Source organism: Lissotriton vulgaris, chromosome 2_1, assembly GCF_964263255.1.
Source record: "Lissotriton vulgaris chromosome 2_1, aLisVul1.2, whole genome shotgun sequence".
NCBI lineage: Eukaryota > Metazoa > Chordata > Amphibia > Caudata > Salamandridae > Lissotriton > Lissotriton vulgaris.
In genome coordinates this window covers 1052025840-1052044416 of record NC_141687.1, presented here as the reverse complement: position 1 = coordinate 1052044416, position 18577 = coordinate 1052025840, and the positions used below count along the sequence as shown (strand labels likewise).

Below are 18577 nucleotides of genomic sequence, written 5' to 3'. Positions count from 1 at the left end.
GTATCGGGTTAGCTGTCTATTGACGGTTTTCTCGATGACCTTGGCCGGGAAGGGGAGCAGAGAGATGGGCTGGAAGTTCTTGAGGTCTATTGGGTCTGCCATAGGTTTTTTGAGTAGGGCGTTGATTTTGGCGTGTTTCCAGATCTCTGGGAAAGTCGCGGTCTCGAGGGAGAGATTGATGAGGTTGCGCAGGTGGGGTGCGATGAACTGCTTGCTCTGTTGAAGACGTGGTGCTGGAATGGGTCTGACGGTGAGCCGGAGTGGATTGTGTGCATGGTCTTGATGGTGTCCTCAATGCTCATGCTGGCCCAGGCTAGCAGGGGGTCATGGTCGATGGTGTGTGGATGGTCTGTTGTGTTGCTGTCTGTTGGGGCTGTCTGAGTGTTGAAGCTGTTGTGGATGTCTGCTATCTTGCGGTGGAAGAAGGTGGCGAGGGAGTCGCACAGGGCTTGCGACAGCAGGATGTTGTTGGTGTTGTAGCTGGAGTTGGAGAGTTCCTTCACAATGTTGAAGAGCTCCTTGCTATTGTGTGCGTTGTTGTCTAGGCGGTCTTTGAAGGAGGTCCTCTTGGCCACCCTGATGAGGTGGCTGGTGGTTGCGGATTGCGTCCTTGTGTGCTGCGTGGCTGTCTGGAGTTCATTCACTGTGAAATTTCTACTCTAGTTTCCGGCAGGCTTGCTTGGAGGCTAGGAGTTCTGGGGTTAACCAGCTGGCCCTCTTGCTAGTGTCTCGATGGGGGGTTTCTTCAGCAGGGTGAGGGTGTTGGCGCAGTCCTCGATCCAGCGTCTGAGGCTGTGGGCAGCGTCGTCGGTGTTGGAGGGTTCGGTACGTGGGCTGAGAGTGAGGTTTGCGTGTAGTTGGTCTTCGGTGATTTTGCTCCAGCAGCGGCGGGGATCTGTTGGGTGCTGTGGTGTGTGGTGGGTTTCTGGAAGGCGAAGTGGATGCAGTGGTGGTCGGTCCAGAGGAGTTTGGTGGTGTGGCTGACGGAGACATGCAGGGTTGAGGAGAAGACAGGGTCGAGCGTGTGGCCGGCGGAGCGGATGGGCATTGTGACGAGTTGCTTCAGTCCGAGATTGGCGAGGTTATCGATCAGGGTTGTGGAGTTGTTGTCGTTGTTGTTCTCAAGGTGAAAGTTCAGGTCTCCGAGGAGGATGTAGTCGGTGGAGGTCGAGGTCAGGGTGTACATACTGATCAATTCGGCGATGGGGTCGCTGAAATGGGGGCTTAGTCCGAGGGGTCGGTAAACGAGGGTGCCTCTGAGGGTGAAGTTAGGGTCTGTGTGGATCTGGAAATGCATGTGTTCAGCGGTGCTGAGCACATCGTCGGTGCTAGTCGAGACCCTGATGCTGTTCTTGTGGACGATGGTGATTCCTCCTTCGACTCCATTGGTGCGGTCTCTGCGGGTGATCTTGTAGCCATCTGGGATGGCTATGGTGATGTCGGGTGCGGAGGAGTCGTTGAACCAGGTCTCTGTCAAGAAGGCGACGTCCGGGGATGTTGTGTCGAGCTGGTCCCAGAGCTCGACGGCATGCCTGCGTGCCGAGCGGGTGTTCAGTAGTGTGCATCGGAGGTGGTTGGGGTGTTTCTTGGTGGGTGGTTCGTCGGCTCTGAGGCTGGTGTAGTTGCAGTTCCGGCAGGTGAAGAGGCCGTGCATGCGTTCGGGTCCGCCTTGAAGCAGGTGTGGCTCCATCCGGAGTTGAGAGCATGCAGAGAGCTGGCGTCATAGTGGCAGCGGTCGTCGTGGTGGGTGCGGGGGCTAGGGGTTCTGGTGCTGGGCGTGGTCCAGGCGCGGATTGGCGCAGACGGGCTTGCCTTCGGCATATATGGGGAGGTGGGAGGGAGGAGCAGCTGGAAGCGGGAGGCGGGGGCAGCAAAGGGGCAGTGGGCAGTCAGGGGGGCAGGGCCGCAGGGGACACAGTGGCGAGGGCAGTGAGGGACAACAAAGGTAACAGAAGGAAAAAGGGGCACAGAAACAAGGGAAGAATGAGCGGCACAGAGGGCAGAAGGGCACAAAAAAACGAGTGGAACAGAGGGCACAAAAAACAAGGGAAAAACGAGTGGCACAGAGGGCAGAAGGGCACAAAAAACGAGTGGAACAGACGGCAGAAGAGCACTAAAAACGAGTGGAACAGAGGGCAGAAGGGCACAAAAAACGAGTGAAACAGAGGGCAGAAGGGCACAAAAAACAAGTGGAACAGAAGGCAGAAGGGCACAAAAAATGAGGGACAAACGAGTGGCACGGAGGGCAGAAGGGCACCAACAAATGAGTGGAACAGAGGGCAGAAGGGCACAAAAAAGGAGTGGAACAGAAGGCAAAAGAGGCACAAAAACGAGGGAATAACGAGTGGCACAGAGGGCAGAAGGGCACAAAAAACAAGTGGAACAGAAGGCAAAAGAGGCACAAAAACAAGGGAAAAACGAGTGGCACAGAAGGCAGACGGGCACAAAAATAAGTGGAACAGAAGGCAAAAGGGGCACAAAAACAAGGGAAAACAAGTGGCACAGAAGGCAAAAAGGGCACAAAAATACCGGAAAAACAAGTAGCACATACAGAAATACAGGGGCAGCTAAGAACAGAAGATCGGGCAGGGACACGGGGGCAGTGAGGGGTACAGAAGGAAAGACCGGGCAGAGAGAGCACGGGAACAGCAAGGGGAATAGAGGGAAGAAAAGGGGGCATGGACCACGTACAGGGAGCGGGGGATGACAGACAACAGCAGTCACAGACACAACAATGAAAATACAGGCAATACAATAAAAGCAATAAAGCAGAGGATGAACAAACCTACCTATGGCCTACCACTGTCCACCAGGGATAAGGCGTAGGTGGTAGCCTGCGGGTGGTGGAGGGCCTCGAACGTCCTCAGCAGCGGCAGCTGGAGCAGGGAGACACAGGGGGTGCTGTGTGTAGGGGGAGCAACCTACCTGTTGGGGTTAAGTAAGGGTCGTCCGTATGAAGGGGGCCCAACAGAGTCCTACTGTACCTCTGTGCATGGGGGTGCATGCGGGGGGCAAAATTGGGGTGGGCACATATTTTGACCCTCTCTAGTTATGCACCCCCAGTTCCTGCAAAAGAAGGAATGCACAACATGATGCATTCCTTCCTGTGCACTGGTGGTCCCATGGTGATGCTGTTTAAGGCTCACATGCTGTCTGCCCAAAAGACCACAAATTTACTTGTAATCCATCAGGCAGGCGGCTGTAAGTTTTGGCAGTCCTGGAGCAGAGCGATGGTGTGTTGCCCACTCCAGGGCTTCCAAAACTTGTAATAAGACTCTAAGTTTGTATCTACATTAACGGTAAATCATGTAATTTTCCCTGTGCCCGCACACATATGTTCCCTCTTAGAAGCCTCTGATGGATTCTGTCAGGCATTGGGAATGGCAGGCAAGAATTGTGACAGGGAAGAAAGATGTGCTGGTAAAAAATTAGATGAAGCATAAAGTTAAAGTCAAAAACATGAATAATTGCTGAAGATTAAAGGATGACTAAGGAAATGATATGAGATATTGAATTACATGGAGATACTGGTACATCAGTACAAAAGAGGAAAAGCACATCTAAATCTGAACAAATTTGTATCAAAACATCGTATCACTGTAGATCAGAGGTCTTCAATCTGTGGGGCGCAACCCCCAGGGCGGTCGTGGAGTCCTGGGAAGGGGGTCACAGTCTGTGCGGGGGTAATGTGCCTGAGAGTCTTTCTTCCCTGTGAGATGTTGTTACAGCCTGTCTGCCCCTGCCCCCAGCAGGCAGGTACAAAGATGCCCTCCCATGACAGAGGAAGAATAAGGAAGAAGACGCAGAGAGATACTGACCCCCCCGCCCCCCATGAGAGAGGCTCAGAAAAGGTGGGTGGATGAATGATGGGTGGATGGATGGATGAAAGGGTGGATGGATGAAGGATGAATGTATGGATGGAAGGATGAAAGGGTGGACAGATGAAGGATGGATCGATGTAAGGATGAAAGGGTGGATGGATGAAGGATGGATGTGTGAAAACGTGGGTGGATGAATGATGAGTGATGGATGGATGAAAGGGTGGATGGATGAAGGATGGATGGATGGATGAAAGAGTGGATGGATGAAGGATGGATGTATGGAAGGATGAAAGGGTGGGCGGATGAAGGATGGGTGGAAGGATGAAAGGGTGGATGGATGAAGGATGGATGTATGGATGGATAAAAGGTTGCATGGATGTATGATGGATGGATGGATGGGTGAAAAGGTGGGGGGATGAATGATGGGTGGATGGATGGATGAAAGGGTGGGTGGATGAAGGATGGATGTATGGATGAAAGGGTGGATGGATGACGGATGGATATATTGATGGAAGGATGAAAGGGTGGATGGATGAAAGATGGATGTATGGATGGATAAAAGGTTGCATGAATGATGGATGGATGTGTAAAAAGGTGGGTGGATGAATGATGGGTGGATGGATGGATGGAAAGGTGGATGGGTAAAGGATGGATGTATGGATGGAAGGATGAAAGGGTGGATGGATGTATGGATGTATGGATGGAAGGATGAAGGATGGATGGATGGATGTGTGAAAGTGTGGGTGGATGAATGATGGATGGATGGATGTGATGAGGTCTAACAGGCGCATTTATGGTTGTCGATAGTTGTTGATGATGAGTACCAGCTTCTAGAAACTGTTGTCGCAAGGGGGTCCTTACGCTCAAAAAGGTTTTACAAGGGGGTCTCGGCATCAAAAAGTTTGAAGACCTCTGCTGTAGATAATTTTCACCAAGAAAAAGAGAGCTCCAGAGACTTGGAAGCTCAGCAGACAATTCTACCAGTAATATCTCCATTTCTTCAGAAGCAATAGCTAAAATAAATAATTTGGTTGATTATCTAGATTTATACAATCAGACAGTCATAGCACAGTCAGGATCTCCACCAGTAAACACAAATAGAATTAGTGTGAAGAATGATATTCCTATTGAAGTAGAGCATGCTGATTTTGAATTGCAACGCATCCTAATATAGAATGTTTAAATGCACCTAATCAAGGCTCTCAAGCAAAAGATTCAAAACAACATAATAAAGTGACACATCTACTGAACTACATATTGTCAGAAGTATAATAAATTAAATTGCTGAAAACTGCAATAGTCTCACTCTGCAAAGAAAACATAGAGAAACTGGACAAAAAAGTGGATCAATATTTACACAGAATGACAGATCTGTAACAAAGAGTTTCAGATTTTGCAAGTGTATCCAATAGGTTATGCCCATTTAATATTTCTCCATTTTTTTGCTTTTGACTACCTGTTTTTTGGAACTTTACTGTGAATTACTTTTACCTATTGATTCGTATTCACTGTAAATTCACAGTAAATGCACTGAGAGAGCTAACCACCAATATCTGCCTTTCAAGATAAGGTCATTGCTATGCAGCTTGGGTAAGATGCCTGGTTTGGTTACAGGTGAACATGCGAGCGTGTGCTCATGTGTGCGGGCTGCATCTTCCGCAGACTGGTCTCTGTGCACAGGTCACAGAAGGGACCTTTCATGTATTGATGCTGACTGAGGGTAGGCCTTATGACATAAGTAGGCATTCATAGTGTAGGTCTGTTGTGCTTACTGAAGATCTGAGGTGCTTAACTGAATTACATATTATAGGCAAAACACCCAAGTAACAGTTTGGCCTGACTTACGCCTACTGGGTCCTGTGAAGTACCAATGTTTGGGTAGACATGTATCCAGACTGCAGATCCCCAGTCCCTTTGATCATATCTACTCTCCTTATGTCACTTTAGGAATTTCATATTTACGTTTCTCAGATATCATTGTTGTGACCTGCATCACTTGCTCAGACTGCTCTCATGCCCTTTCAGGAGCAAGAACACATACAACAGTGCTTTGCGCTCCCCTAACATGATCTCCTGCACCATCCGCCTCATCTTTTGACTGCCACATTCTCTTGTGGATGCTGCCTTTGTAGACAAGGCCATTGTAGATGAGGCTTTCATAGGTGAGGCAGTAATAGTTGACATAGTTGTAGACGTTGTCATTGCACTTGTTGTTTACAATGATTTTAATGATGGTTTTGAAGAAGACACCTCACTGTCATGTTATGAGGATTTCCCTGATGTAGTGTCAGTGCTGAAGAGGGAGTTGTGGGGTCTGCCTCTGAGATAGTGTTTTGAAATGTCCTTTCTCTGTGAGAAGTACCTGATGAAGTCTTGTGGTAAGTCTTTTTTATGACTTTTCTGCTTGCCTTCTCTAGACCCTTAGCGTGACCTCTCACTTTGACCTCTCCTGTGAGGTGAATGAATCGTCAATGTCCTCATCAAAAGTGACAGATTTAGGTTTCTGTAGTCCCAATAATAGCCTCATTTCTCTGAACAAGAGAGTTTTTTTGAGGAAAAGGTTAGGCATATTTTGTGACCCGTTACCCTGTTTTCTGCTACTCTGACACATTAGTGCCAGGGTCAGAGAAATGAAGCATGAACTATAATCTTGGATGATCCAAAAAGAATAGCTGAAGAAATTGAGCATAGCTCAGGGAAACTTCCTCACCTGACGTGCAGTAGAAAATCTGGGGGACTCAGAAACTGTTTTTTAAATTTTCTTTATAGCTTATGGTAGTGATAGATACTGCTTTATTATGGTATAGTGGGACTCCCACTTCGACGACGGGAAATAATTTAAGCATGTGAATCTATGAAAGATACAACCTCCTGGAGAACTGTAGTCACAGGTAAGTAACTTCTTTTCTTTTACACTATATTGAAAGTTATTGAATGTTGTTACTACCCCCATTGACTTCAGTGCTGGGTCATAACATGTACATATTGGTAGTGTTGCCATTGACCTCGATTGTTTTGCAATGGTGAATTATAACATGCTATTGTTTATACTGATGTGGTGGCTCCCTGAGACAGCCAGTTGGCTGTCTTATTGATAATGGCACCCCCAACTACTATAGGTGGGGGTATTGTAATCTGATGGTTCAGGACCCACTAGGGGTGTAGCATGCTCTGTTGGCGTCACCTAAGGTATGTTCATCTAACTGATTTTACATATTTGTAATTAATGCATGGTATTTTGTAGTCTCTGCATAAGAAAAAGTACTGACGGAACAATAATTTATTGAGTGTTGTTGCATACAAGCAAGCTGGGGTTATTAGCCCTACAACATCTCCTGAGTAAACCTTGAACTGCATTGCATCACTTGCCTAAGTGAGTAACGTGCTACAATGGGGTATTTGGTCCCAAGTATAGACTCACATTCTTCCCAACCAATAGCAGTATTTCATACAAAAAACACTTTCTACATATTTTCATAAATATATTCCTTCTGTGAATAAATGTATGCTGTGGGTTGAAAATGATTTAGAAAACCAATCACATAGATTTAATTTAGAATTTGTTGTGTTTCCACAACATAAGGAAGATGGTATAAATCTGACTGAGGTTATAGAGAAGTATGGCCAGAGATCACAACACCCAAAGCCCATCACAGCTCCTCTCACTTACCTAATCCGATGAAGTATCATTGTATGATTCTGACTAACTTTGTGGATTATAATATTAAAGAACAAATATTTTCTAGAGCAGCACCAACTAAAGTCTAAAAAGTCAGCAATCAATTTGATTGTTTGTGTATTTTCCAATATGATTTTGAAGACAGCAAGGAGGCTGAAAAAGTTAAAAGAAATGATCCCCTACTTTTGGCTTGATGGTGCACACCTCCTTTGTTTCAACAAATACAAATAAATGTTTTGGCCAATGGTAAATTGATTGTCCTTACAATCATAGAAGGAGCACAACATTTGCTGATGGAATAAATCAATAAAAAGAAGGGGTTCAGTATGTCCTATCCAGTGTCTGCACTTGATTTCAATATCAATGAACCTAGGAATACAAAAATGCATGATATGAAGAGTTCTCTCACTGTTTGTGTGTTTGCGACTGTAAACATGCTCTCTGGCTATGTGCTTATCTTTGGTGTACTGATAAAAAGCAAAGAGCTTCTGAGAGTAACAATAATTGCTGGTAGAGTGAGTGGTTGACAAGGCTGCACACTATATTACTTCAAACAATGGAGACTTGGCATTAAGAGAAAAGAATAATGTAAATTGCCTATATCTCATTTAGAAGGGAGTGTATTGTTGTAGGTTGGTTATGACAGTCTTGTGTTTGAGAGTATGCAACAATGATAAGAAGTAAAATAGAGTTAGTGACTGACACCATCACCATTATTGTCATTCACAAGTCTTCAAGCAGGGACTTAAGAAAATATCCATTTCACATCCTACGTGGAAGCCTGCATAGAAGTGGTCTGTCAGCGTCAGATTTCTATAGATACTTTATCCTTTGTGATACCCTTCAATTTCAGGAGTCTGGGCATGTAGTATATTCTGTGAGATTTGCTTCAGCATCACAGAACAATTGAATCGAGGAATGTTTATTGATGAGCAGGCTGGGAGTGGATATTGCGTGTTTAGGGAACATCAACTAGTTCTTATTAGAAAGAACGAGGGTGCTTGTTTCTATAGGTAAAGACCTATAAGAGCTTGTCTGTGCAGGTCAAATGTCAGGTGTAAGTGGGTTTGATGGTATGGTTCTGGAGCATTTAGATTTAAATAAGTATTAAAAACATGTAGCAAAAATATTGACAACCAAATATAAACACCATACTGTATTTGTACATTGATGATACATGTATCCTCAAGATAAGTAGATGTGGTGCTATACATAGTAAATGTATTCTTACCAATACTTACCTCTGCAATATTTTGTTATGATATTCTTGTAGCACAATATTTCTGTAAGTGATATTTTGACCCAACTGGGAAAGCGAATACCAGCTTCTATGTAATATGCTTGGTCACTGAAATGTAGCATTTACAAACTGACATGGCACTAAGGACTCCAATATATCTGTAGTTCTCATTTTGCTATCTTGGCATAGCTTAATGTTTTAACACATTATGAAGTGATGTAGGAATCAAGAGATGGCACTGAAACTGCAAAACAGTGTGTATGTATGTATGTATGTAGTCTGTGGTAAGTAGATCACTGTACATGGTTTGAGAGAATTTAATGTCCAGGAAGAGGGAACTTCAATAACAGTAGTATTTTAAATGCAATCTAAATGAGTGAAGTGTGAATACTAACAACTCAAACAAGACCAAAAACAGCCCTATAGTAAACATTTATCATGAGAGCTGTCATCTTCCCCAAAACTGCTACAGTGCTACTCATATCCATTTATATGTGCACATCACATCCATAATTCATTATAATTCCATTAAAACAATCAAAAGTAGCTGCCCATGGGTGTGGATGCATCTGCCCACATGAGCAGCCATCTTTTTAAATATAAAAAACATTCAAAGATGGCCATCGACGTATGTGTACATATGGATTACCAGCTTTACTTGGTTTTTACTTTTATAAAAACCTTTCAATGATCGTTGCACATGCATACCTAGGAACACACACAGGAGCCACCTTTGAATGTTTTTAGTAGTAAAGTGTTACAAAACCTTCAGAAACTAAACAAGCATTTGTAAAGCCAAAAGATCAGCAGCCATCAACATACCTGTTTGTAGAAGCTGTCGACAAACCTACTGGTAAGCAGGAAGTGGCCAACACTGCTTCATGTTTCCGTGCTGTTTGCACACTAAATCATACAAATACGATGTTAGTCCATCCTGGGTAGACTGCGTACGTTGAATTTAAACAGGGGGAAAGCGCATGCTCAGTAATGCCTCTTACCGTACCATCACAAACATATGGTTAACATGAGCATTACTTACACAACTGCAACTGTTACCATGCTTTAATAATATAATTTATTTTCTATCGATTTTAATAAAGGACTTACCATGGTGGAAAAATATTGAAATATGTGAAGTGTTTCCACAGCAAATGTTTGTTCATGTTTATTTCATGTAGAACCCCTACGATGGCTGGTGGATTATTTTCAATTCACAAAGATTACTTTGAAGAGATAGGAACGTACGATTCTGGTATGGACATTTGGGGTGGAGAAAACCTTGAAATGTCATTTAGGGTAAGCAGCTATTTTGTTATTTTATGCTCCAAAATGACTCTATAACAGATATGTCTGCTTTTGGTTTATTTAAAAAAAAATGAGGATTGTACAATGTTAGGCGTTACAAAAGTAAGTGTTGTACAAAACTGAAAAGGATTATAACATTTTAGACTCTAACTATGGATTTCCATTAAATCTCTGAAATTACTGTACCTGTTGAAATCCGAATCCACGGGATGGAAATAATGCCATTAGAAGTTTTGAATATCTGCCATTGCATGCTTTTATCAGGCCCTGCGCAAACAATTTTTTAATGGGTACTATACATTTTGGGAATCAATTTTTATTGCACCTGCTAACATTTGCATGAACGGTTTGAATCAGGTGTGATAATTATGGATTTTCATTATTTATTGCACTTGCTAAATATGGCATGCTCAGAACAGCAAAACAACACAATGTTTGGCATTTTCTGGAAAAGGGAACAGGCATTTGCAATGCAATATGTCTCTCACTTGTGAGAGTTAGAGCGAATTCCGTTATAAATCACAAAATCTTTTACCTATGTGTTTTGGTTTGCAGTGTAGTCGATGTATGTGGTGTGAAGTGGAAATATGTGGTTTGTATTGGAATTGTTAGGTGTGTTATAATGCTATTCTATTCTTTCAGTATATGTAACAGCCCCTTTAAGAAGGAGCAGGTAAAGCGCGCATGCGTAGAGATACAGTTGTTAAAACAAACGCCAAGCGGTTACTCGAGCGCGGCGAAGGAAACGCGACATGCAACTATAGAGGTAAGCGTGAAGGAAAAGCGGCTTCAAACTTAGAAAGAAGGGAGCTCAGAAGGGATCGCACTTGTAATGTAAGCGATAGCACTCGCGTTAAGCGACATGAGAACCGAGCACGTTTTACAACGGTCCGCGTTAACGGGACCATTATCTTTGACCGAGAGGCGAGTTCATGTTATCTATTTATTTTTTTTTATTTTTTTTATTTTGCCAGGAAAAGCAAGAGTCATTTTACAAAACCCAATTAGGTCGACAGTGACTCTAATTGAGACACATCTGAACTATTGGAGAGGCAAAGGTTTAATCTCAGACACAGAATTTAGATATCTTTTCAATGATACTCCGACCAATCCTTGCATATACATGCTCCCAAAGGTACACAAGCAAAGCAGATTTCCGCCAGGGAAACCTATCATTTCCGGCATTAACTCCCCCACACAAAAAATATCTGAATACATTGATATGTATTTACAACCACACGTGATAAATCTACCGTCCTATATTAAGGACACTCAAGATGTGCTTAGCAAGGTTTCTGATGTAGAATGGACTGAAGGCCATCTCCTAGTCACAATGGACGTGTGTTCGTTATACACATGTATACCGGGAAGGATGGGTCTGAAAGCGATAGAACACTTCATGGACTGTCGTCCGATTGAGTGTTATGAACATACACAAATGTTATTGGACCTCATCAATCTGGTCCTCAATAACAATGTCTTCTTGCATAATGGCCAATGGTATCGCCAAAAAAGGGGTGTGGCGATGGGAGCAAAATTCTCCCCATCATATGCCAATTTGTATATGGGATTGTTTGAATTAATACATATCTGGCGAAATTGCCCGGGCTATCTTTACAACATATCCTATATTTTGGACGCTACATTGATGATGTTCTACTTTTCTGGGCAGGACCAAAACATGATCTGGACACTTTCCATAAATTTGTCAATTACAATGATTTTAATCTATCATTTACAAAAGAGTCCAGTATGGAACAAATAAACTTTCTTGACATTACAATCAGTGTGGATAAAGATAAACTGGTCACCACACCCTATAGAAAGGAAACTGCATGCAATGCCACGCTGCACGGAAGTAGTGCACACCCCAAATCACAGATAAATGCAATCCGGTTTGGTGAGATGCTTCGAATCAAACGGAACTGTAGTGTGGAATCTGCTTTGAATGGGGAATTAGATAACGTGGAACACAGATTCGCACAGAGAGGCTATTCATCTGCTATCATAAAACAGGCTAGAAATAAAGTCAATCAAGTTAAGAGATCTTCCCTGCTTACTAATAAGAAAAGCAAAAAAGAGAAAAAGACCTTTAAAAATGTGAATTTTGTTGCACCATATTCAAGTGCCAGTACTGATGTATATAAGATTCTAAAGAAACACTGGCATCTTCTCACACATGACATGGATGTCAAATCAATGGTAGGAAACAACCCTGTCATCACACATGCAAGAGGTAGAACATTGAGGCAATATTTGTGCCCCAGTTACATACCCCCTATCGGCAATGAGAATTGGCTGCGATGTGTACAGAAAGGGTTCTACTGCTGTGGAAATTGTAACATCTGCTGCTTTGGGTTACACAAGAAGACTGAATTTAAATACAACACAGCAAGAACATATATCATCAACAGCTTTATAAACTGTAACACAAAGTTCGTGGTGTACTGCATGGTATGTGTATGTGGCAAAATATACATAGGGAGCACCATCAGACCCCTAAAGGAGAGAATTCAGGAACACATACGTGCAATTAAAAATAACAATACTCAATATCCCTTGGCAGTACACTTCAACGAAACACATGGTACAAATGATTTACACAAGTTGGGTTTCCATGGCATTGAGAATGTCAACTTGGGTCCGAGAGGCGGTGACAAATTTTCTTGCCTACGAAAGAAAGAGAGCTTATGGATCATTAAGCTACGTGCAGTGGAATGTGGGATAAATATTGTCAAGGATCTTCATGAATTCTTATAAATGACAAACACCTATAAGTTATCCGCAGGTCCGAATTTTTGGCCAGACATATATCTGTACCCTAATCCACCTAACATATAAGATATACCAAAAGAATGCACAGTAAAAATAACATATAAGTATATAGCAAATTGGATTCCAGCATATACTTGCCAATACATATTGGGTATATTTCATAAACATCTTTGATGCACAAGAATAATAAACGATATATGTGAGGTGGATTCATATTCATTCACATCAAAAAATCATATTCTCCAGACTTTGGTTTTTCAAATTGGGTTTTTGATGACAGAAACAGGAAGATCTCTGAACATAATATATTGCGTCTATTTGTTTTTCCCTCTCAATGTCATATGTTGACAAAATTATCACATGTTTTCCATACATAGAATGTAATGGTGGACACAGAATCCTGGTTGCTCGTCTTCTATGTTGGTGGAAGTCTCATGATAATAACACAAATTTCCATGTCCAATATATAAATATCAAACAATCTCAAGACTATTTATCTATACAGGACATATCTTATTTGAGAATAGTCATCTGTATAAATTTCTTCTTCTTTCGAAATAAAGTTTTCTTTATTTCCTTATTAGAATAACCACTGTTAGTTGACATCGAATTGCCATAATTCAATATTTTCTATAACTGTAAATAGTCTAACTGTTAAATAACTAAAAGATGAGGGCTTTAGACGCCTATACAGCAGAGCCAATACAGTTAATAATGGCGACCGCCATTAAAGGTACAACAATATAGAATGCGCTAGTCAGTCCTCTTTCTATTTTCATGACATGCCCGGCGGTCGATCATGACGCATGAATAATGGGACCAGTGAGCCGGCACCGCATTTGCACATCGAATACGAGTGGGCGCGATACGCTGTTCTTCGTGAAACGAAGTAGGTAAGGATAAAATGGTGGCGTTTATTAAGCATACATTTGTATCGTGTGAGAGGCGGAAACTTCACTCGTTATTCATGCAACAACTCTTGGTGTCTTGGATGGCATTTCAGAGTTTTTAAAATAAATAACCTCCCTACTTTTAAAGAAACTTTCCGCAAATTGTACCAATAATATATTTCTCGAAGACCCATGAACTGTATTTAGAAACGGTATGGGTGGTGGTTTTATCTTTGACCCCGGCCCGTTTTATTCATGGCTAAATTAACAAATTGTGAAAATAAATGTTTTTATGAAAACTTTAATGGGGTCACGAACCGAATATGTAACAAATGTTTGGCTCCAATATACTTTGAAAAAACATGTGGTGCTTACATATTGTGCTTAAATCCACAACATGGACTATTGCGGTGCCACACTCCTTTTGCTCATTATTCGTCTTTTCTTTTTTTTTTTTCCTTTTGTTCCTTTGGCTTACAATTTCAAACTATGGATTCAAGTATACCATTGGATTTATCATGATTCGTGGGAACCATTGATTTTGGTTTTATGGATGGAATCAAACTCTAGATTGCAGGACTAGAATCTGAAAGGAAACAAATATATCCCATTCATTGGGGTTACACTCATCCCAGTTTAGGTAAGGCGGAATCTTGTTAACCATCAGCATTAATTATATCTTTGATATTCAACTAACTGTTCCCATGTAAAATAATCTTGTTCTGAACTAGCCAACATGGCTGTAAATTATATTGCTTTTCTTGGACATTAAATGCTTAGGTGGTGAAACAACAGTTAGAGTTTGATTTGACTCCAACTAATAATACATATAATAATCAATGATAATATTATATTTGCAGAGTGAAAGATAAGAGCTCATGCATCTCATATCATATGATCGACAAGAAACCATAATATAAATATTTGGAATATCTTCCACTCACGCATGAGCAATAACGCCAAGGAATTACGTGGATTCATAGATATTTGAAGACTAAAAACAACAAGGTGAGAAACATCACGGTTGCACATACTTGCACCGGGTGATGGGTAATATCAACTGTGCTCCCTTTCCGTTTACAAAATAACAACAAGCCGCATGAACTATAATGAAATGTGCCACAACCTTCCGAGCTCACTTCCTAAATTAACGTATTCCGCCTTTTTCCACATCACTTTCTTGGATATATTGCCCCTTGGCCCTTTCTACCAATATAGATAGATGGTTTCTGGGAGATCTGGTTCACAAGGGTGTTTTGCATATTTATAATGCTGTTTATCACTATACACATCGTATGACTACTAGGTCAACCAGTATGAATCACTAGAAATGGTGCATGCTCACTAGAAGTACACCAATATTACAATCCAATTGGAACGAGCGTTTTCTTGATGGATATGTATTAATATCTCATTTGCAGCCTTGAAAAAGCCCTGCGGGCGAAACGCCCGTCGGCTGCTGTCTTCTTCTTGTGATTTGTGAAATTAAACAGACTTCGACCCATGAAGATTTGTTTGGATTACTCACTCATTTCCTCTTGAGACCTTTTTTGGACTGAACTGCGTAGGGCACTGAGACTTTACAGACTGTTTGAAGCAATATTTGCATTACTAATGTTGGAAATAATGATAATGGTGTGCTTAAGTATTCTATTCATTCTAGGTATAGCATCCATAATTTCAATTTTAGAAAGACAAATTAGGGACTCTTTGGCCTTTAATTTGGCAAATATCTGCGTAAATTTTAAGAAATCTCCATTTGGTAAATTATATTTTACTTTCAAATCAAAAAAGGTGGTATCAAAGTCATTTGTTAGGAACTCACCAATTGTTCTGAGTCCCAAATTGTCCCATTTCTTTATGACAGGAACGAGATCCTGGCCTTGAATGGCATTAGAGCGCCAGAGCGGCATATATGGGGTAATCTTCCCAATATGCATATATTTGGTCACTTTATTCCAGATTCTCCATGCACTAGCTATGACTTCTCCCTTAAATTCCTTATAATTCCTTGCCTCGGTCTTCCGTAAGAGTAAACCCTTAGCCTCCTGACCTAAAAGGAGCTCATATATTGAGGGAATTTCTCCAACACCTCCGGGCTCTCTAGACTAGAACCACTGATCATGGGGGTAAGCTGTTTTAGAAATGCCGCCCAGTGATAGAGAGTTATGTTAGGTATAGTAAGGCCACCTCTATCTAAAGGGAGTGATAATAATGTAAGTGATCCCCGAATCTTCCCATTTTGCCACATAAAATTTTGATATGAGTGAATTAATCAACACTAGCGTTTTCTGATCAATGGCTAGCGGAATTGCCCAGAATAAATAGAGGCATCTGGGTAGCATGTTCATTTTTAAATAATTGGCTCTTCCTATAATGGAGAGATGGAGGCTATTAACCCTTTCGAAATCATTCTTGATCTTGACCACTAATGGATCAAAATTAGCTTTTGGTAATAGCTTAGTATTTACACAAAGAACAACTCCCAAATACGTAGCCTTTTCAGCTCTTCGTTGATCCGGACAGATGGTATTATCAATACACAGAATAATCATTTTTCCTTTGTTAAGAGAATATCCCGAGCAGCGCCCGAATTCCGTAGTCACTCTCTCTATTTCGCAAATAGCCTCGATCGGGTCAGATGTAGTAACCGCGATGTCATCGGCATAGGCCAATACTTTAGTTTCAAAGTGGCGACTAATAACAGGTTTAATAATGTTACTTTCTAATAATTTCAAAATAAGGGGGTTAATATATAAATCAAAAAGCAGGGGTGAGCACGGACACCCTTGCCTAGTGCCCCTGGCAATGTTGATATGTCCAGATATTGACCCTGCTGCTACAATTTTTGCTTTGGGGCGGAGATACATTGATTTAATAGATTTAATGAATTTGGGGCCGAAATTATTGCGTTTCATAACTTCCCAGAGAAAGTCCCATGAGACGCGGTCAAAGGCTTTCTCAGAGTCGAGTAGGATCATCGACATTTGTCCCCCCGTGGCAACCATGGCATTAAATAAGGCAATTGCCCGACGGGTGTGCTCTGTAGTTCCTTTACCAGGAATAAAGCCATGTTGCCACGGGAGACAAGATGTTCAACGACCCCACTGAGTCTGAGCGCCAATACCTTTGCATACAATTTGGAGTCCGAATTAATCAGGGATATAGGACGATAAGAGGTTAGCTGTTCGGGGGATTTTCCCTTCTTTGGAAAAACGATTATGTTAGTCTCATCCCAAGAGGCTGGTGGAACACCATTACATTGAATCCAGAGAAATAAATCATGTAAGATAGGACATAGTTGGTGGCTAAGAATCTTAAACAGATCAATCGGTAATTTGTCAGGGCCTGCTGCTTTACCAGATGACAATAATGATAAAGCAGCACCCACCTCTGCTAGTGTGATTTCTTTTTCAAGTTCTTCCTTAGTGACATCATCTAGTAGCTTCATAGCCTCAGAATTAATAAGAAAATTATCCAGATAATCTACTATATCTTTTTCGGTAGCTGGAGCTTCCTCCGAATAGAGGTTCTGATAATACCTTTGAAATTGGTAGTTGATATCTGTCGCGTGGGTGAAAGTCTGTCCATTATCTACTATTGAGGAGATGTTATTCCTAACATTTTTCTGACGTGTACAAAGTGCCAGCTGTCTACCCACTGTCTCCCCCCTTTCATAAAGTTGTTTCCTGTGTGCTTGATATGTTTGGGCAGCTTTCTGAATACGTTTAGTGTTTAGTTCAGATTTCAGCACTGCTACCTGCATCATCAAATGTCTGGCTTCTTGTTTTTGTATAATTGTGGCAGTATGTTCTTCCTCAGCTTTAGCTAAGGCTGCAATTTTCAATTCATATTCTTTTTTTAAGATTTTTACGGCTTTGTTTTGGAAGCTAATGGTTTCCCCCCTTAGTGCAGATTTGTAGGTATCCCATACAATATTTATTGACGCGCTAAAGCGATTCATATTAAAAAAAGTCATCAGTCCAGGTATTAATATAATTGATGTATTCACTGTTAGATAACAGCTTCCTATCAAAAGACCAAGAGTATTGTTGAGTAAGATTGGTATCGTAAGTAGTTAGCAATACTAAAGGATTATGATCCGAGATTATTTTAGGTGGTTTGTTTATGCATGAATAAGATGCTAGGTCCCTGGAAGTAAAGATGTAATCAATCCGGACATGCTTTTGATGGGGGTGGGAAAAATACTTATAGCCAGGGTCATTGGGATTGTTTTGTAACCATATATCAGTTAAGCCCAAGCTACATACAAGGCTTTTTACAGCGCGATATACCCTTGGTTTTCGACCCTTATATTTCTGTATTGGCGTTTGCGCCAAGAGTGATGGCATAAGTGAAATGTTAAAATCGCCACTGAAAATTAGTGGGCCTTGCCACGTAGCTAATTCTGTTTCCAAGGTTTCGAATACTGCGGGGTCATCGTGATTTGATCCGTAAACGGAGCAAACAGTGAGTCCGTTGGCCAGTTTAACGATTGCCCACCTTCCATGTGCGTCAGACAACAAACGTATTCCCTGGCCAAAACTGGATTTTGCAAAAATTGCTACACCTCTGATATTCGAAGATTGGGATGATGTTATCAACAAGTTATACCCCTTGAGGTTTAATAAAGCTCTTTTACTCCAGGGAATATATGTCTCCCGAATGCACAAAATGTCTACAGGATTTAATTTCATTAATTCCCCCAATCTAAGACACTTGTCTCTGGATAAGACCCCCCCTACATTCCAAGATTGCACACTAAGTCTACCCATTGTTAATGTAGAAAGATTGCATGACAGCCTTGTTCAAATAATATTTCTTGTCCTGCTTTATCTCCTTTCCCATTGTTTCAGGAGTTAACATT

At 41.7% G+C, this 18577-nt stretch overlaps 1 protein-coding gene across 2 annotated transcripts in view; it reads left to right on the top strand.

The window, feature by feature from the left end:
- GALNT13 (polypeptide N-acetylgalactosaminyltransferase 13) overlaps positions 1 to 18577 on the top strand; it is a 1171447-nt gene that overhangs the window by 521644 nt on the left and 631226 nt on the right. For both annotated transcript variants that reach the window (XM_086956679.1, XM_086956678.1), the window contains exon 6: positions 9919 to 10036. In XM_086956679.1, coding sequence (XP_086812805.1) covers positions 9919 to 10036 — 118 coding nt within the window. The remainder of the gene's footprint in view (positions 1 to 9918; positions 10037 to 18577) is intronic.